The sequence below is a fragment of the Capronia coronata genome (assembly GCF_000585585.1).
Source record: "Capronia coronata CBS 617.96 chromosome Unknown acBCG-supercont1.1, whole genome shotgun sequence".
Taxonomy (NCBI): Eukaryota; Fungi; Ascomycota; class Eurotiomycetes; order Chaetothyriales; family Herpotrichiellaceae; genus Capronia; species Capronia coronata.
In genome coordinates, this window is record NW_006912893.1 from 4344402 (window position 1) to 4364517 (window position 20116).

A 20116-nucleotide genomic window follows, 5' to 3' on the forward strand; every position below is an offset into this window, starting at 1 on the left:
ACATGTTTATAGACCTCCGAGCGAAGCGGTAGGTCAAAGAGGAGAAACGGCGACCCACTCCCAAGGCCCTACCAAAAGGAGAGCCTAAGGGCTAAGGGGCTAGGGTGGCCTAGGGCGCCTTAGGCTAGTAGGGGGCCGGGACCTTAGGAGCCTTAATAATAAGGAGCCTGGGGAGCCACCCTAGCCTCTATTCGACCGTTGACGTAGGGTCCCTAGGTATCTAGTGCCAGAGTAGACATCTACTCTGTATTTTCGAAGGAACGCGGACGGTCTTACGCAGGTTGGGTGAAACTGGATTCACGGTGAGCTCGGCGTGAATTTACCATATCTTGAGCTGCCATGAAAGATCTCGTGTGACCTCCGGCTTTCTCCCCCCTCCAGATCAAGACCGTGGTATTCGCTCGCTCCGGCGTGCCGTTCCATGACTTCTTCGCATCCCGGACAGAGCGTCGATGGCCGGACCAACCCCAAGGACGTCCACCATCAGTCCAGATTGACGCTGTCTCGCTCGCCACAGCCCTACCATCGAGGAGGTGAAGCTCTACCGCAAGCCCAGGGCCATGCAGGATCCAACAAGCACAACCCGGATCTCGCCAACTTGAATGCCTACTCTCTGCCTGTCATCAGCCGGTCGGAGTCGAGTGAGAGCGGGACCGAAGCCGACGACGAGAAGGGCCCTCTACTGAAAGGTCTCCCGGCACCCCCTTTGCGCCTCAGGAAAGGTCTACGAGGCAATTCCCCTGCAGGACTGACTCCCGCAGCTAGTCCGTTACCCACACCGCCCGCCTTCGTCGACGCACGCGAGTTCCATTTCTTCGAGCCACGTCCAAGAGCTGCAAAGAAATCGGCCGAGGCGGGAACACAAGCCAGTGACTTTGAAGCATACAAAAGGCGGAAGCGGCGAGAGATTCTTCGACGATGTACAGAGACTATACTTCAGTGTGGGATCGGAACCATCGTCTGGTCCAGTGCAGGAGGCACGACTGGTCTGGTCGACTGGATGAATGAACTCACCGTCTTTCTTCTCTTAGCGCCTTTCGTCTACGTCTGCTACCCGGTTCAACTCACTCTGCGAGCTCGAGCTACCGGCAAGACCTGGATACAGTCGTTCCGTCAGGGATTCCATGTTCCATCGCGCTTCGATCCTGGGCCTCTACTTTACCCTGTGGTTCTGCCGGTCTTGATCGCGATCTCGCTGTTCCAGCGAAGTATCGCGTTTCTTCCAGCAGCAATTGTGTGCGGTCTTTCGTCGATTCCCCCTGTCATCACAGCCACACCAAAGGTTCCGGTCATCGGCGAGCATATACACTGGTGTCTATCGATACTCCCACTAAATGCCTCGACATTACGCATGTTCTATGCTGCCCACTCGAAACCACTTTCATTGAAACTCGGCCAGGGATGTCTCCTCACACGAGAGGAGTTGGTCATGGTTTTCCCACTTCATCAGGCGCTCATGACCGTATTGGGCTACCTCACGACGTCGAGTCTAGACATCTCGGAGCTGCAGCTGCTCTCTTCCGCGCTGATCAACCTCTTCCTCTTCGCTCAGACTCCTCAAGCCGAAATTCTCAAGAGTATGATCTGGCTGGGAGGACTGTGTATTTTCGTCTTCTGCAAGAACATTCTAATCTGGGAGGTTACCCTCGCAAGGATCCCTACTTGGAAACTGCTCCGCAAGCGACCCAAGGGAGGCCTTGTTTCGCAAGTTGATCAGGCCATATGCCAGTTCCTCATCCGGCGGAGGACTCAACGTATGCGGCGATTCTCTTCCGCCAGCGATGACAGTGACGAGGATGCCCTGAGCCCTTTCAGGAAGACCCGGCGACGCCCAAAATTCTCTTTGAATGGAAGAGCTTGCACCGCAGGTCCTGGTCCACAACATGTAACACCCTCGACTTCGTTAGCTGGGGAGGAGGCCCTACTGGATCCGTCGATCTCATCTAATATACCACGCCGCCGAACTTTTACAGCATTCGAAAGCGGAGGCGACAAAAGCCAGACTCACGGCACGAGAAAGCCCAAGCCAAACCCCAACGGGCCATCGGCGCCTTTCTTGACACTCAGCGTGGAGCAAGCACGTGTCCGCAAATATGTGTACGCCGGCCTCGCATACCTCATTGTCTTTGCCACTATATTAGGCCCGGTCCGGCTTTATATCAGCCAAAGGGCACTGTCTGGACACGAGCCCTTTGGTTGGGCTTTGGGCTACCTCTTTGGGGAAGTGCCCTCGTTTCGCTTCTGGGTCGTCAGCAATAACCTGGACTCGTGGATCTGTCTTCCATCCCGCGATGCTAGCGGAGTGTCAATCGCTCCGTTCGGTACCATCGAGAGCGTGCGCCAATACGTTCTTGGTCCTGCCACCACACGCCTGCTTCTCTGCGCATACTGCGGTGCGATCTTACTCACTGGCATCGGTGCGGTCCTCCGCCTCACGTCAGTAGTCGAGGTCGACACAAGGCGAAAGGTTTTCCACGGCATAATGGTCGCCATGCTTCTGCCGACCATTTTCGTGGACCCATGTTTCATTGCATTGGCTCTCAGCCTGGTGCTGGCCGTTTTCCTCTTGCTCGATCTCTTCAGGGCGTCGCAACTACCGCCCATCTCAAAACCATTGACTACGTTTCTGGCGCCCTACGTGGATGGAAGAGATCACCGTGGGCCAATTATCGTGTCGCATATCTTCCTTCTGATCGGATGTGCGATCCCGCTCTGGCTGTCTCTTGCTGCTGTTCCTCGCACTGGCCAGGCGCCCTGGATTGGCTGGGATACTGCCGTACGAGAGTTGAGCATGGTGAGCGGCGTCATTTGCGTAGGCATGGGGGATGCAGCAGCTAGCTTGATCGGGCGGCGTTATGGAAAGACAAAATGGTGCTGGGCCGGCGGAAAGAGTTTAGAAGGCAGCCTTGCTTTTGCAATCGCGGTCACCTGTGGTCTCTATGTCTCGTGGGTCTGGCTTAGATTAGGTGGATGGGCGCCGTGGCCGGCCGGGTCTTTTTCAAGTTATCGAACACTAGCGAGGTGTTGGATCGCGGGGATGGGGGCTAGTCTGATGGAGAGTACCTTGACTGCAGCGAACGACAATGTGGTGGTGCCGATTGGGTTGTGGTTGTTAGTCCGGGGGCTAGACATATAATGCCGTTATAACAAAGAAGACGAGTGTCCTGTGCAGAAACAATCTAGCCTAATCAGCATATGAACTGCCGAACCTGAATAGACAGACAGTAGAAGATTGTTCGGGCGTCACGTACTAGTATTGTGCCATGGCCTGGACGAATTAGCCCATCTGGCTCCGGAAGTGTTTCCCAGTAGTTGTGACGATCGGCTGACTCCGAGTCGGGGAGGAAGGAAGGGTTTGGTGCATCCAGGGAAGGTGATTCGTCAGAGAGACAGGACGACGGCACCACTCAAGAACACATGAGACATGACATGGAGGGTGGCAGTGATAGGAGAAGGACTCCGGTGTTGAGATAAGTAGGTAGCTACCGTAGTAGGAGGAGTACTTTATTGTGTACAGAACTGTACAGAGTAGTAGGGCCGCAGACAGTGGGATGTGCGGTGAGTGAGTTGAGTGAGTGAGAGTGAGTGAGTGAGAGTGACTGAGTGAGAGGAACTGAGTGAGAGTGACTGAGTGAGAGAATGAGTGGGCGAGTGGGCGGGCGAGTCCGTGGGTGGGCAGGCAGGTGCGTGCAGGTGGCGGTGGTAGCCAGACCATGAGCACGTGATGAGCCTTATCATAATCACTAGTACCATAGCACAGATAGCTGATACTACTAGTACTTGTCCCTATCAGTGCACGTTACGTCTATCACACTTTATAGCGCAGCGCAGCACATCACAGCGACACTCACGTCGCCGCGACCAACTGACTTGCATGACTAACTCCTCCGAGGACATAATACAGTACAACGTTATTATACCTACTACTCTCCTATCGCGCGCTGCCTGTTTGGCTTTCAGTTCACGTTCAAGTTCTCGTTCTCGTTGCCTATTTCCCAGAACCACTTATCTTTATCTACTTTGGAATCTTTCCTCCTCTAATCCGCCGTCCTTTGTGTTCAAGTTGAGGTGTAACGCCTGGCCCGGTCACGCTGCATCACTCAACCTCATCCAACTGCAATCCCCAGGTCAACGTCCGACGACCACCTCCCATCTCACATCCAAGCCCGCCGGACCACCCAGCCTGACCTAGCCCTCCCTTCCTCGTCGATTCGATCATTCCCGTCTCTCCGAGTTTGTTGGGCTCTGCCTCTCGCAGTTACACAACATCGAAATCACGCAGCCTGCCGGCCAATTGCGCCATCTCCACCCAACTTGCTTTGGCCCTGCCGCCGCCTGCTCCCCTACGACGTCGTACTCCTCCTCGGGAGCATTCTTCCACATCGAGCATTCCATGTCCAACCATATCACCGCCAATCTCTATCCGCAGCTGAGAAGATAGCAACATCCTGCCTCACCTCTGCCTCCTGGAAGGGCTCTGTCGACCGAAGTGGTGGAGGAGGTGAAGATGGCGTCCACAACCTATCAGTCCTCCACTCCCAGGAGGTCGAAGGAGTCGGACCGGATTGGTAGTTTCCAGCGACATGAGGAGATAGGCCGCGGCAGTTTTGCAACAGTCTACAAGGCAATCCACACAGTAAGTCCCGGAACCAGGCTTGAGGCTTCTGGAACAACCACTGACAGGTATCTGAATCAGGGCGGCTCCGGCGTGCAGAGCATCGTTGCCATCAAATCTGTCAACATGTCCAAACTGAATAAGAAACTGAAGGACAATCTGACCTCGGAGATCTCTATTCTGAAGGGACTACATCATCCTCACATTGTCGCCCTCATCGACTGCAAGGAGACCACCTCACATATACACCTGGTCATGGAATATGTCGCTCTAGGAGATCTTTCTCATTTCATTAAGAGACGGAATGAGATCAAAGACAGTGAGCTGGTGGGCAATATGATGGTCAAATATCCCAACCCTCGGTACGGTGGCCTCCATGAAGTCGTTGTCCGGCATTTCCTACAACAACTCGCCAGTGCTCTACAGTTCCTGCGGGCAAGAAACCTAATCCACCGTGATGTCAAACCACAAAACCTGCTCCTCAACCCGTCACCCATCTATTTCGAGACTCATGACCCGCAGCCGATGCCTTATCAAGCTGCCGACAACTCTCTCACCCCAATCTGTGGCATCAGATCTCTCCCAATGCTCAAGATAGCCGACTTCGGTTTCGCCCGGTCACTGCCCTCCACTGCATTGGCGGAGACTCTCTGCGGATCACCCTTGTACATGGCCCCCGAGATACTGAGGTATGAGAAATACGATGCGAAGGCTGATCTTTGGTCAGTGGGGACTGTGCTTTACGAGATGATGACTGCTCGACCCCCTTTCCGCGCTTCCAACCACGTTGAGTTGCTCCGAAAAATCGAAAAGAGTGAAGATAAGATCAAGTTCGGGGACGAATTCAACATTTCCGACGCCATGAAGAAACTCATCCGGCTGTTGTTAAAGCGAGACCCCAAGGAGAGACTTTCGTTCCCGGACTTTTTCAGCAGTGAAATAGTTACGGGACCTATTCCTGGTCTGCATCCCGAGGATCTGCCCGAGGAACCGCCCGAGCCTGAAATCAACCGCCGTCGCAGCAGCCGGACCGACCCTACAGGTCTAACACATCCAATCTCGAGAAAGGAACCAGAAAGCCCGTATATCGACTCCTCAAAGACTGTCTCCGAAGACAATCTGTCACGGCGACAGTCCGTTCATAGGCAGATTTCGGGACCCAGAGAGCAGAGCAGTGCCCAACGTCGGTCTTCTGATGGACGGACACCAATATCTGCATCTCCCACCAACCAAGCCGCAGTCCGTCCGACCTTGCATCCACATGCAACAGCTCCAGAACGGCAGGACTTGCTCCATCGGCCTACATCCGCCCCCATGGCCCGCCAGACAAGTGCAGGGTCGCACAAGCTGCCACCTTCCTCGTTGCGAGGCCAAATTCACGATGTGCACCATGAGGATGCCCTGCGCAAGCAACAGGAAGAGAAAGAGCGCGAGCGAGCGGCTCAGGACATTGCATTTGAGAGAGACTACGTTCTGGTGGAGAAGAAGGCCGTGGAGGTCAACGCGCTGGCCGATGAGTTGGACGCAAGTCCACGACTGAACAAGAATGCCATGCAATCAGCGGCACCGGCCAAGGCAGGCACAATGGTCCGCCGAGCAACCACTCAAGGTACGCCGGGATCGGTCACCGGCGCGCAGACCAGCGCTTCTCGGGCTGTGCAGATTGCTTCCGGACGACGGCCTGATGCTCTCCATCATCGACAAAACTCCTACGAACGACGTTATGGTCCAAGTCCTGGTTCAGCGACATCAGCGATCTCAAAAGCCTTGAACATGGCCAGCGGACGTCTTTTCGGTGTTGGATTTTCACCTCCCGTGCATCTGATGCGTGGAGGCAAATCCCCTCCTGTCACGTATAGCCCGTTCCCAACCTATCCTGGAGCGCAAAGCAGCCTTGTAGTTGTGGGAGACACCGGCAAACAAGCCGCCGCTGACGAGGATACAAAATCCATCCAGACTGTTGAGGAGATCGCGACGCGAAGCGACGTGGTTTACGGCTTCGCAGAGGTCAAGTATAAGCAACTCATCCCAGTGGTGCCTTCTCAACCCGGGCTAGGTTTGCGCAATGCAGCGGGCAGCGACACATCGGACAACCCGTTCGGCGCTTCCAACGATGACCTGACAGTTGAAGCCATGGTGATCGTTGCCGAGGAAGCTCTAGTACTTTATGTCAAGGCTCTGGCATTGCTCGCAAAGGCCATGGACACTGCAGCACGTTGGTGGGCACGTAAGAACCGTGGCGAGTTGGCCAACGATGCTACTACTTATCGGACGACGACGACTTCGACTGCCATTGGGCAGAGGATGAACAACGTTGTGCAGTGGGTTCGAAGTCGATTCAACGAGGTTCTGGAAAAGGCAGACCTTGTTCGACTCAAGCTTATTGATAGCCAACGTCGTCTTCCCGAAGACCACCCCAGCCATCCCAACAACATCTCCAGTACCACAGTCTCCAGCGCTGGACTGGGCACTTCCGCAGACCAGGTGATTGTCAGTTCTGGAATCACGGCAGAAAAGCTCATGTATGACCGTGCGCTGGAAATGAGCCGAGCAGCTGCGATCAACGAGCTGACAAATGAGGACTTGGCTGGCTGCGAGATCTCATATGTCACTGCAATCCGAATGCTTGAAGCAATCCTCGAGCAAGACGACGACAGCAACACCGATGGCGAAAATGAGAAAGAAGATGCATCCCCCATCAACGGGCTGGAAGCTGAAGATAGGAAGGCAGTCAAGAATTGTGAGTCCCTCTTTAAGGCAGCAACAACAATTGCTAACTCTTTCCACAGTGGTAACCAGCATTAGAGGAAGACTCACGGTCATTCGACGGAAACTACAGGTTATTCAGCAGCGTGCCTCAGCTCCAACGACGGCATCTCCGACCAGCAGAGCATCTCCTCCCATTCCATACCGCGGCAGCACTCCGGCAAATGCTGTAACGCCGCCGCGCTCATGATTGCTTGATGAATTTGCTAGAACACCACGAGGGCCACTTCTCGATCGAACGGAAAGCTCTCTGGAACTTGAACCGGCGCGGGAAGGGCATCTGGGCGTTTGGCGGCTTGTTTCAACGTTCCCTACTCCTGCTTCCCTTTACACCATCCAGAATGCACCAGTCGGAACGCACCAGTTTCTGGCATGTAATTATCTCGAAATTGCTCTTTCACGTCACGGTTCAGGGGACGATTCAGGTGGCGCTTGCGTGGATATCGTGCATGTGGGCATATTACGGCGTTACTTTGTTACTCAAACGATCAGAATGAAGGCACGGCACAGCACCGTTTTGATGAAGAGACGGTCAAGCTTACCCGGGGGGTTGGACATCAGAGATACCCGTCATGAGAGAATCGGAGCTGGCGCCACGGTCAAAGAGGCTTTAATGCATGCTGCGTAGCGTTTTGTTGTTTGTTTTTTGCGTGCTGCTATTGCCAGGCATATACGCCGGGCACAGGGGTGAAGGAAGGCATGACTGATTAGCGGCGCCCGAAGTGTCCTCTTCTTGATGACACTATGGTAAAGGCAATAAGCCATTTGAGAGGGAGTAGCTTTGAGAATGAAATTAAGAATCTCCATCCAGGCATGGCATGGCATGACTGTTCATGTTACTGTAGATTCCCTCGATGTTAACCTCCTGGTATTTATATAGCCGGCAGAACAGAAATGTGCCAACGATTTTATGGAGAATCACCCACAAAAGATAGTGACTTCCTCAAACTCGCTGGGCTGAAATGGTTTGCTCTGGCAAGAAATGAATTGATAACAAATCAGAAACGCACGGTAGTGATAGCGTCCCGATGCCGGTTCTTGCATGAAGGGGTGTTTATGGCTGTCAATGAAGACATTCTCGCGTGAGGCTATACATGGATTGAAGTAGATCGGAAATGCGTGAAGATTTACTCATCAGAAGGGCGGCTTCGGGCATCGAGTCCGAGATCATTGAGCAGGTCAAGTGCTGGACAAAGACATCATTGGTATTGAGCACGACGAAGTCCTAACCCAACTTCAGGTTTAAGAGTTTGAGGCTTGATGAAGGGAAGAAGTCGAAGGAGAAAGAGAATTGAACAAAGCAGAACTTGAATTGCCAGGATGCAACTCGCCGCACTTTCCTCATTCGGCCGCATACTAACATCCAGGTGGTGATGTACTATTGTCGGCCTCGTACTGCAATGCCAATGTGTTACAGCCCTCAGCCAAGCAGACGGAGATAGGTACACAGTTGTGACAGGTGTGCACGAGACCCTTTCATCTCATCTGGGCATTCCATTCCACTCCTTTTGGATCTTGTCGGCTACCAAATCACACATCATCTGTGGCATCCTGACGGCCCCTTCCACCATCCTGCCGGGTCGAGGTAGATGAAGCCTTCGGGACGCTCTCTGTCAAGGCTTGCTGAATCTCGCATTCTCCAAACGCCCTTCCTGCAACAGAGCTTCCGACGAGTCCCTCCTTCTCGGGTGCATCTCACCACCGTCAGACGAGGAATCTCTGCTTCTGCACTGCTCCAAACAAAGGCCTCGCCCTTTACACCTCAGCGACACCAAGCCTCAATCCTTTGGCGCCGTACCGGACCCAAGATGTGCCGATTCATGTCTGACGCCCCCGGCGCCGTCAATACCCAAGGTCGAGTCGTGCTCCCGGACAATGTCATTCCCAAGCACTACGACGTCACTCTTGAAGTCGATTTCGACAAGTTCACGTTCGAAGGCACCGTGGTCATTGACCTGGACGTTGCAAAGGACAGCAGTTCCATCGCATTGAATACGTTGGAGCTGGATATCCACACAACCACTGTCCACGCCGATGGCACCCTGGTGACGTCTTCTCCTACCCTCTCTTACGATGCCGACACACAAACAACGACAGTCGAGCTGGGCAAGTCGATCACAAAGGGTCAGAAGGTTCAACTCAAGCATACATACACTGGACAGTTGAACGATAAGATGGCGGGCTTCTACCGATCCAAGAGGAGGGACGGGCAGTACCTTGCCGTCACGCAGTTTGAAGCCACCGATGCTCGACGCGCGTTGCCTTGCTTCGACGAGCCCGCCTTGAAGGCCGAGTTCACGGTCACTCTGATCGCCGATGAGGACAAGACCTGTTTGTCCAACATGGACGTGGCTTCTACCAAAGTTGTGGACTCCAAGATCACAGGTGGAAAGAGGAAGGCAGTGACATTCAGCCGTTCTCCGCGCATGTCGACCTACCTACTGGCGTTCATCATAGCAGAGCTGAAGTCTATCTCCACGGACAAATTTAGATTACCTATCAAAGTATGGATGACCCCCGAACAGAACGAGGAGGACGGAAAGTTTGCCCTTGATGTCGCCGCAAAGACTCTTGCATTCTACGAAAAGGCGTTCCAGGCACCGTATCCTTTGCCAAAGATGGACATGGTGGCCATTCCGGATTTCGCGGCCGGTGCCATGGAGAATTGGGGCCTTGTTACCTACCGCGTGGTGGATCTTCTTTTTGATCAGAAGTCGGCCGGCGCGGCCACCAAGGAACGGGTGGCGGAGGTTGTGCAGCACGAGCTGGCTCACCAATGGTTCGGTAACCTGGTGACCATGGATTTCTGGGACGGACTGTGGCTGAACGAAGGATTTGCCACCTGGATGAGTTGGTACAGCTGCAATGAATTTTACCCGGAGTGGAAAGTCTGGCAGACCTTTGTCATCGACACTCTGCAGGGAGCCCTGGGCTTGGATGGTCTCCGAAGCTCCCACCCAATCGAGGTGCCGGTCCATCGTGCAGAGGACATCAACCAAATCTTCGACGCAATATCCTATTCGAAGGGCTCGGCTGTCTTGAGGATGATTTCGAAGTATCTTGGTGAAGACACCTTCATTGACGGAATCAGAAGGTACATCAAGAAACACGCGTGGGGCAATACGAAGACTAGTGATTTGTGGGCTGCCCTGGGAGATGCCAGCGGGAAGGACGTCGCACACGTCATGGACATCTGGACCAAGAACATTGGGTACCCGGTAGTGACAGTCACTGAAAACGAGAAGGAGTCCACGATCACCGTCAAGCAGAACCGATTCTTGCGGACGGGTGATGTCAAGCCTGAAGAGGATCAGGTTCTCTACCCTGTGATGCTCGGTCTTAAAACCAAGGAAGGCGTCGATGAGAGTCTGTTGCTTACTGAGCGGGAACAGACGTACAAGATCAGGGGTGGCTTGGAGTTCTACAAGTTGAACACCGACCATTCCGCATTCTACCGGACAAGCTACACCCCGGATCGCTTGACGAAGCTTGGAGAAGCGGCTCAAAAGGGACTGCTATCCGTGGAAGACCGAGCTGGCATGATTGCCGACGCCGGTGCTCTGGCAGCAAGTGGTTATGGCAGGACGTCCGGCATCCTTAGCCTCCTGCAGTCGTTCAACACCGAGGCCAACTTTGTGGTGTGGAATGAAATCCTTACACGGATCAACGCCGTCCGCAACACGTGGATCTTCGAGGACGACTCCGTCAAGGATGCTCTCAAAGCCTTCCAGTTGCATCTGTGCTCGACAAAGGCGCATGAACTGGGTTGGGAATTCTCCGAGAATGAAGATCATATTCTCAGCCAGTTTAAGAGTCTGATGTTCGGTTCTGCGGGCCTTGCTGGGGATCAGAAGATACAAGCGGCAGCGAAGGAAATGTTCGGCAAATTCTTGAAGGGAGACTACAATGCCATTCACCCGAATCTACGGGCGTCAGTCTTCGCCATGGTCCTGCGCGATGGGGGCGTGAAAGAATGGGAAGCGGTGCTGGCCCGCTATCATTCGGCGCCGACGGCGGACGAAAGGAACACTTGTCTGCGCAGCTTAGGTCGCGCCAGGAGCCCCGAGCTGATCAAGAAGACGTTGGATCTGGCTCTGAGTGGAGAGGTCAAGATGCAAGACATCTACATGCCGATCGGTGGGCTCGGAACAACGGCGGAGGGCATTGAGAAACGTTGGGAATGGATGTGCAAGAACTGGGATACGTTGGTGGAGAAGCTGCCGCCCAGCATGACCATGCTCAGCAGCGTGGTCAGCATCTGCGTGGCAGGATTCACGAAGGCAGACCAAATGAGTAAGGTCGAGCAGTTTTTCCAGGACAAGGACAAGAAGGGCTTTGACCGCAGTCTCCAGCAAAGCCTCGACAGCATCAAGGCCAAGTCCAATTGGCTGGCACGGGATGGGGATGATGTGCTAGGATGGCTCAAGGAGAATGGATATCTGGAAAAGGGGCGGTTGTAGGTGGACGCAGACCGGGAAAGATGGCAAGATGAGGTCGTCTACTACACAGTAGACAAGCTGGTTCTAGATACTGCCTGATTGTATTACTACCCAGGTAGAGGATGCGGCTTATGTAGAAGTACGTAGCAGGTTTCCGACCTAACTCAGTAGAAGTGAATTCGGAAGCGACACTCATGCTTTGTTTTCCCATCCACTTTCCTTCATATCTTAAGCGCAGGTCCATGCTGAACGAGAGGGGGAAACTGATCTGGGATCGCGTTGGACGATGGTACGGAGGCAAAGGGAGAATTCTCACTTGGTGGTGTCAGCTGGAAGCGGTGGCAGTAATAAATGAGTCCAGATTACCTGGATAGCTGGTACGTGGACTGATGTCGATTGCTGATTCCCAAGGGTGTACGGATCGTAGCCAGTAGCAGTAGCAGCATTTGATAGGAGTGATGATGAAGAGTATCCAGTATTCAGTATCGAGTATCCACTTATCATCAGTTGCAGTGGTGGTGATGGGATGGAATGGGATAATGGGATGGTGGCTCGATTCGGATCGCAGCATCCAAACTGACAGTGGCGTCCACCGGCACCCGCAGGCACCAATAGGCATCAATACCTTCGGGGATCTAAGGCATCAGTGCCAGTGGCAGCACTTTCAAGCTGCAGCTCGAGCTCGACACCAAAGAAACCCGCCAATCGTGCTCTCTGCGTACCTGGGAATTCTCTCCTCTCTCCTCTCTGTACGGTGCATCGTTGTTACTGCTCCGTTGCTACAACTCTGATGGGAACAATAATAATTTATTTTTCGGCCCCTCTGCGCTCAACATCCCTCCTGTCTACAAGAGAATAGCCACGATACATACAGAATACACCGAGTGAGGCACCGGGAAGTCGCCTCAGGAATTCTGTACACATAGATAGCTTGCCTCGAGCCCGCTCAAGCAGGCCATCCTCTCATTTTCAACTTGACCTTAAATTGCCTGGTATCCCCATAGCTGCGCCGCTCGAGTCCCACCCACCTCGATCCTCTATCTCTCAACGTTTACAGAGTTGACCCTGACACCATTTCCAACGGTATACCTACATCGAACACAGTCCTTGCCACACCATACGCTTTGTCCCTAACCTTGTCGCTCCTTTCACACCTCGCGTGGCCTGGGTGCAATCCGACTCGGCATCAGTGATCCTTGCGACAACCCTTCCAACCATGGGTCTCCTTGCCACGGTCGCGGTACCCGTCGAGAGACTCGTCCAGACCCTTCCTCTCTATCAAGTCGTCCTGCTCGGCTTCGCCGCCTTCATAGGCCTGGCGGTGGTCTTCCATGTCACGAGACAAGTGTTGTTCAAGGACAAGAATGCGCCGCCAGAAGTGTTTTCCTGGTTTCCGCTAATCGGTAGCACGTACGTGGCCCATATGGAAAGACTGCACATTTGCACGATTTTATTGCAAGATGGCCGTTGAGGACAAAGTTTTTGCTAACTGCTGTCTCCAGGATATGGTATGGCATGGACCCTTTCGACTTCTTCTTCTCCTGCAAGCAGAAATACGGCGACGTTTTCACGTTCATCCTCCTCGGAAGAAAAGTCACAGTCTGCTTGGGCACAAAAGGGAACGAATTCATTCTGAACGGAAAGCTAAAGGATGTCAATGCGGAGGAAGTCTATAGTGGGCTGACCACCCCAGTCTTTGGGGCCGGTGTGGTGGTAGGTTGAACGAAAATAACACACGGCAGAGAACATGGGCTGACAAAATGGCACAGTATGACTGCGAGAACTCCAAGTTGATGGAGCAGAAGAAGTTCGTCAAGTTCGGTCTGACCCTAGATGCCTTCAAGTCCTACGTTGATCTGATCTCTGCCGAGACCAAACTGTTTGTCGAGAATTCGGCCGCGTTCAAGGGCTCGTCTGGCACGATTGACATAATCCCAGCCATGGCAGAGTTGACCATCTACACCGCATCCCGATCGCTCCAGGGCAAAGAAGTGCGGGAGAAGTTCGACTCGACATTTGCCGACCTCTACCATGACCTTGACATGGGGTTTGCACCCATCAATTTCATGCTGCCTTGGGCACCCCTGCCTCACAACCGCAAGCGAGATCGAGCGCAGAAGAAGATGACCGAGACGTACATGGAAATCATCAAGCAACGACGAGCTGCAGGCGGAAAGCGGGGCGAAGGCGAAGAGGACATGATTTGGAACTTGATGAGTTGTGCCTACAAGGACGGCACGCCCATTCCGGACACCGAGGTGGCACACATGATGATTGCCCTGCTCATGGCCGGGCAGCATTCGTCGTCATCCACCTCGAGCTGGATCCTCTTGCGACTGGCCACACGCCCCGACATCCAGGAGGAGCTACTCGAAGAACAGAAGCGAGTGCTGGGCGAAGACCTGCCGCCTCTGACATACGAGTCGTTGCAGAAGTTGACGCTGCACAGCAAAGTGGTCAAGGAGACGCTGCGGCTGCACTCTCCCATCCACAGCATCATGCGCAAGGTCAAGTCGCCCCTGACCATTGTCGCCGACACTGCGACCACGACCAAAACGTATCAAATTCCCACCACTCACACGCTCATGTCGGCGCCTGGGGTCACATCTCGAGAGTCGGAATATTTCCCCGAACCGATGCTGTGGGAGCCGCATCGATGGGACGACGGGCACAAACTGTCCTACAGTCGGATGGGAACGGAGACGGAGGAGTTTGAGGACTATGGGTTCGGCATGATCAGCAAGGGAGCCTCGTCACCGTACCTCCCGTTTGGCGCGGGTAGACATCGATGCATCGGAGAGCAGTTCGCCTATGTTCAACTGGGGACGGTGTTGGCGACCATGATCCGCTTGGTCAAGTTCCGCAATCAGCCTGGCAAGGATCTAGTGCCGACCGACTATTCAAGTTTGTTCTCCCGACCCATTGCCCCCGCGGTGGTGGAGTTTGAGAAGAGGACGACAAAGAGTGAAAAATAAGCGGCGCTGTTGTGGTTGGAGAACCGATAGAAATGTATATAATACACCAATGTCAACGCGGCAAGGGTCTCAAGCAATGCAAGGCTCTGCCGAGGCGCAGTAATGGATGGAGTTTATGGAGAGGTTGAATATGGGTCATGGGTGTGTTTGTCTATCCCTCTGTGGTGACCCGGGCAGGGCGCCCCTATTCTTAACACTGAAGAATATCAATCTTCATTTTTCTAGTCGAGCCAGACGGTATTTGCGTTGATGCTGTATCACAGTTACCTAGGTACTTACCTACCTTAGTATTCGGTGACTTGAATCGGACTCGGAGCTCGGAACCACAAGACAGCGAGAAGTCTCGCTTAAGGAAAGATGATCCCCGACTATTCGTTGTTGCCTGTCTTTCTGTGTTCGTATTTTCTATCTTATCGTATTCTCCTGATGATTTGATTGGAGCCAATGGATCTGAGGCCCCGTCGCCGGCGTGATATTTCGTCCGACTCTTGTCACAACAAGGCTTTTACGGCTCGAGCAGTCGCCGGGTATTGTGTCGAAAGAGTACATTGCTCCCGATCGAAACCCTAGCCACCCCCTGTCGAGCATATCATCGCGTCACCATTCTCGTCTTGATTGGACTGCGACCACGGCTGGAAGCGATGACGGGGCTCGGAGACGAGGAGGACAGGGGACTATTTATTGCTGCCTGGTCGAAGAGGACGATGCAGCAGTAGAGGGTATGGGGATTCACCACAGACCTTTTTGGGGAGTAGTTTGTAGGTGTCTATCTAAGATACCTAGGTAATCAAGAGAATACATTATGGTTTGTACTACAGAAGTACCCATGCCAGTGGTAGGCACGCAGTAACAATAAAGTAAATGATCAGGAACAGCATATGTCCACTATTAACCGGGGCATCTAATTAATTAGTTGTCCTTTTATCTACCTAGTAGTAGCGGGCTCCTTAGGCGGGCAGCTGGACCCAATATAATGCCCCAAACTCCAGATTTCAGATTCCACTTTTGTATCTCTGTAAGTCTCGCGGTAGGTACTACTTACTAGACAGGAATAAGTCAATTCCCGTCCATTCCTCTTCGTCCGATCTGGGCGACGGGCGACGGGCGAGCGAGCAAAAGGACCAGGGACAAAGTGGGAAAACAGGGAAAGGAGGAGCGCAGGCGATCGATCAACAGGTCGTAATCGACCCACTGCGGCATCCACCGTCTTTCTCGACACGCAGTGAGCATTCACCACCACTACCTACTAGGTACCTACAGGCTACCACTGTACAACTGTGCAGTACCTGGTAGGTATCCAAGTTGTAAGTAGTAACCCCGTAACGGCAGCTCCCTAAGCTCTCCAGGCACCCCGGACATTCTCCCCCTCCCCCTTGTACCCACACTGCATGTAGCCTGGGCTTCCTCCTCGAAAACAAAGAATATACTTTCAGCTGGCTCCCTTGACTTACTTCGGATAGTCTTCTTTTCACTTCTGCCTGTCCTTCATCCTTCTTCGTTCATCTACGTTCATCTTCAAGTACTGTGGCCGTTGTGATATGCTCTGATTGTTGGATCACCTCCAACCTCCCGCCCTTGGATACCGTGTACTTTAACACGTGCAAATATCATCAGCCCAACCACACCAGCATTCTATCACCAGTATCGCCTTCCTGCCTTTCTCATTCCAATGCTCGAACAACCACCCAGCCATCCTAATATCCTCAGCTGCAAGGCATAGCTGCTCACCTTCTAATACCAGTTCTCTCAAACTCGAACCCCCTCAAGGACAGAACCCTTCCCCATTCACGCCCAACGCCCCAAGCATTGCTGAGACAAGGCGCGCCGACACAGACCACAACCATATTCAATGGGCTTCTCCATCAAGAAGCCAAGTTGGTCTGGCTCCGAGACTGCCAATGCCAAATCCGAGGCCACCACGGTGGTACCAAGCCAAAATGTGTCCCACACAGATCTCGAGAAACATCCCCGACTGGAGTCGTCTATGGCAGACACCGATCGGGTCCCCCAGGCTGAGCAACTGCAGGAAAAGACGGTCCTAGAGGAGACGTTGCCGGGCAAAGAGTCGTCCGAGGTGGAAATCCAAAACGAGGAGAAACATGCAGACGGTGCCATTCCCTCACCCGAAGACGACGAGGCTTTATATCCAAGTGGACTCAAGCTGGCTCTCATCACCCTCGCCCTCTGTCTCTCCGTCTTCTTGGTGGCCCTGGACAATACCATCATCGCCACGGCCATTCCCAAGATCACCGATCACTTCAAATCTCTCGGCGACGTGGGCTGGTACGGCTCGTCCTATCTTCTCACGACCTGCGCATTGCAATTGTTCTTTGGAAAGTGAGTACCTCGCCGAGCAAGAACTAGGGGAGCACTTACTGACCCGCCTAGATTGTATACCTTCTTCTCCATCAAGAATGTGTACTTGACGTCTATCGTCATCTTCGAAGTCGGATCTGCCGTCTGTGGCGGCGCCCCAACTTCTGATGCCCTCATTGTTGGTCGTGCCATAGCAGGTGTCGGGTCTGCCGGTATCTTCTCCGGCGCTTTGGTCATCATCGCCTACACGGTGCCGCTGGTGAAACGTCCTATCTACACCGGCATCATCGGTGCCATGTACGGCATTGCCTCGATCGCCGGGCCTCTGCTGGGTGGCGCCTTCACCGACGGGCCCGGCTGGCGTTGGTGCTGTAAGTTCTGATTTGGTCTCATGGCCGCGCATACTCAAGCTAATGGCTCCCAGTCTACATCAACCTTCCTCTTGGTGCTGTGACCCTGGTCGTCATTTTCTTCTACTTCCAGTCCCCCAAGAGAAAGGCTGAGAAGAAGGTATCCGTTAGGGAGCGGGCATTTCAACTCGACCTGGGCGGGACCGCGCTTTTCATCGTCGACATCGTCGTCTGTCTGCTGGCTCTTCAATGGGGTGGATCTACCTACCCCTGGTCCAATTGGCGCATCGTTCTGTGCCTGACGTTCTTCGGCGTGCTGACTGTCGTCTTCGTGATTGTTCAGTACTACATGAAAGAATTCGCCACCATTCCTTTCAACATCATCTCCCAACGCAGTGTCGCTGCTGCATGTTGGTTCGCCTTTTCGCTGGGCGGGGCTTTCTTCCTTCTCGTCTACTGGGTTCCCATCTGGTTCCAAGCCATCAAGGGCGCCTCGGCATTTAAATCTGGCATCATGTGTCTGCCCATGGTCTTGGCCCTGGTCGTCGCCAATATCCTGACTGGTGTCGGTACCACCGCCATCGGATACTACACGCCATTCTATTATGTGAGCGTCATTTTCTCGGCCGTCGGTGCGGGTCTTCTCACCACGTTCCAAACCAGCACCGGGCACGAGAAGTGGATTGGATATCAGATCATCTACGGATTCGGGGTGGGCTTTGGCATGCAGCAGGCCTTGATCACCGTGCAGGCTGTTTTGCCACTCAAGGATGTCCCCACAGGCACTGCTTTGGTGATGTTTATGCAGACGTTTGGAGGCGCCCTGTTCGTATCCGTCGGTCAGAACATCTTCAACAACCGTCTCATCACCGAGATCCCCAAATATGTCCCTGGATTGGATCCCTCCATCATCCTCCATGTGGGTGCCACGTCGCTGAAAGAACAAATCCCCGCCGGGTCTCTGGCCGGTGTTCAGGAGGCTTACAATACGGCTCTCACGAATACATGGTACATTGCCGTGGCCATGGCTTGTATGACCGCAATTGGGGCCGTCTTTGTCGAGTGGAAGTCGGTCAAGGGGATGAAGGCTGGCGCCGTTGCTGCCTAGGAGGCATTTTTGTCTGGTTTGGTGGGCGCGTGTCCGTCAGATGACCTGGACATTTTGGACAAGTGTGTCCGTTGGTATGATCACTCTTGGTTGTGCATGTTACATTGATCGTTGAAGTTAGATTTCCCCAAGCGATGGGCGCTGGTATCAGGTCTCATATCTTGTTTCGAACATGCATCACAGGTGTTGATATTACGAGATGGATCACTTGTGGTGGCCTTTGTGCATAGTGATGAGAAAGATGGAGCAATGAATCCCTCCTCTTTAATCCAGCTTCTGACACCCTTAGATGATTGGGAAAGACTGTTTTCCAGCCATTGAGCGTGAGGTTTGATTGGTTTCGTAGTCTTATTTTAGAGCCAGCAGTGGTATGAAGGGAAAGCATTAAATTACACGAGAATCTTAGCCGCTCTGAGCCCAATGGCAAGTCTGGAGTTGACATTGTATACAGATAGAGGGATGAATACAAGAATATCACGGGATGTAATCCACACGGTTAGCCACAAAATCTTGTCTTATGGTGGAGTGGACCTGTGAGTTAGATTTCTAGATGTATATATACTCTCGTACCTTATATGTCAGCTGGTTGAGAGGTCCATCTATATGTATAGAGATAGGGGTGTAGACCAGTAATACACGTTCCGGTGACCAGCACCATTACCGACATTTTCATCTTCCTCTATTGGAAGAGTAAAGCATTTCTTTCACTCCCACTGACCAGACTACCTTACCTTGATTTCCCTGGCTCATAATACTCCGAATAAGATGTCTGATACCCGAGTAGCCACCTCCCCCAGAAAGCCATCACCGTCAAAAACAGCCTACTAACCCATCCACCCAGCCATTCATTGTTCACCAGCGGCAGCGACAATGCCAACGGCGTATCCGCACTATCCAAGAAAACCATCAACTGAAACAGAGTAGGCTCAACATTCGCCTTCCGACAATCATCCAAATATCCAAAGAAGTTGCGGAAGAAGCGCTGCTCGGCCTCATAGTCCTCCGGATCCAGCTGCACGTCGACGACCAGGTCCTCTGTCATGGAAGCGTTCTCGAAGCGATGGCAGGTGCCGGGCGGAACTGTCGCTGTCGAAGGCTGTCCTGGTTCCGAGGAGAGCATGAGCCACGGGTCAGCTCCACTTCCTTTCCAGAACGTGGCCGTGCCGGAACGGACGTGGAATTTCTCGGTCTGGTGAATGTGGAAATGCAACGGCGGTTGCATGATCGATGCGCCTTGCGCGGGTGTCGTCGGCGGGATGGCGTTGGTCATGAGAAATGGAGAGTTGGGGGCGTGAAATTCGAGTCTCGAGCGGCCGTGTTCGTAGAAGATGGGGTTGTTTGCTGCATTGGTGGTGCGCACGGGAGGACCTGATCCGCGGAGAAAGGAGAGCATTGTATAAGCTGGGATTTGTAGAAGAGACGATAGATGTTAGATGAGAGTATACAGTTCTCGATGAGCTGTGTTGTTGAGTCTCGGTTTGATATCAGTATTGGCTCTCTTGTATAATCTCGGGACGGACACCGGCCTTCAAAAGTGACTTTTCTGC

The 20116-nt window shown here is 53.3% G+C and overlaps 6 protein-coding genes across 6 annotated transcripts; 5 read left to right on the forward strand and 1 right to left on the reverse strand.

Moving 5' to 3' along the window:
- Positions 1-421: 421 nt before the first annotated feature.
- On the forward strand, positions 422-3136 carry A1O1_01553 (uncharacterized protein; the record flags this gene model as incomplete). Its single annotated transcript, XM_007722466.1, has 1 exon — positions 422-3136. One exon carries the CDS (start codon positions 422-424, stop codon positions 3134-3136), a length of 2715 nt encoding a protein of 904 aa, XP_007720656.1.
- Positions 3137-4507: 1371 nt separating this feature from the next.
- Positions 4508-7571, forward strand: A1O1_01554 (ULK/ULK protein kinase; the record flags this gene model as incomplete). Its single annotated transcript, XM_007722467.1, has 3 exons — positions 4508-4636; positions 4697-7355; positions 7405-7571. 3 exons carry the CDS (start codon positions 4508-4510, stop codon positions 7569-7571), a joined length of 2955 nt encoding a protein of 984 aa, XP_007720657.1.
- A 1618-nt stretch (positions 7572-9189) lies between these two features.
- A1O1_01555 (aminopeptidase) lies at positions 9190-11841 on the forward strand (the record flags this gene model as incomplete). Its single annotated transcript, XM_007722468.1, has 1 exon — positions 9190-11841. One exon carries the CDS (start codon positions 9190-9192, stop codon positions 11839-11841), a length of 2652 nt encoding a protein of 883 aa, XP_007720658.1.
- A 1195-nt stretch (positions 11842-13036) lies between these two features.
- On the forward strand, positions 13037-14795 carry A1O1_01556 (cytochrome P450, family 51 (sterol 14-demethylase); the record flags this gene model as incomplete). Its single annotated transcript, XM_007722469.1, has 3 exons — positions 13037-13230; positions 13323-13533; positions 13590-14795. The coding sequence occupies 3 exons, from the start codon at positions 13037-13039 to the stop codon at positions 14793-14795; spliced, it is 1611 nt and encodes a 536-aa protein (XP_007720659.1).
- A 1849-nt stretch (positions 14796-16644) lies between these two features.
- A1O1_01557 (uncharacterized protein) lies at positions 16645-18569 on the forward strand (the record flags this gene model as incomplete). The annotated part of the gene is made up of 3 exons (XM_007722470.1): positions 16645-17132; positions 17184-17482; positions 17536-18569. The coding sequence occupies 3 exons, from the start codon at positions 16645-16647 to the stop codon at positions 18567-18569; spliced, it is 1821 nt and encodes a 606-aa protein (XP_007720660.1).
- Positions 18570-19296: 727 nt separating this feature from the next.
- Positions 19297-19962, reverse strand: A1O1_01558 (uncharacterized protein; the record flags this gene model as incomplete). The annotated part of the gene is made up of 1 exon (XM_007722471.1): positions 19297-19962. The coding sequence occupies one exon, from the start codon at positions 19960-19962 to the stop codon at positions 19297-19299; it is 666 nt and encodes a 221-aa protein (XP_007720661.1).
- Positions 19963-20116: the final 154 nt, after the last annotated feature.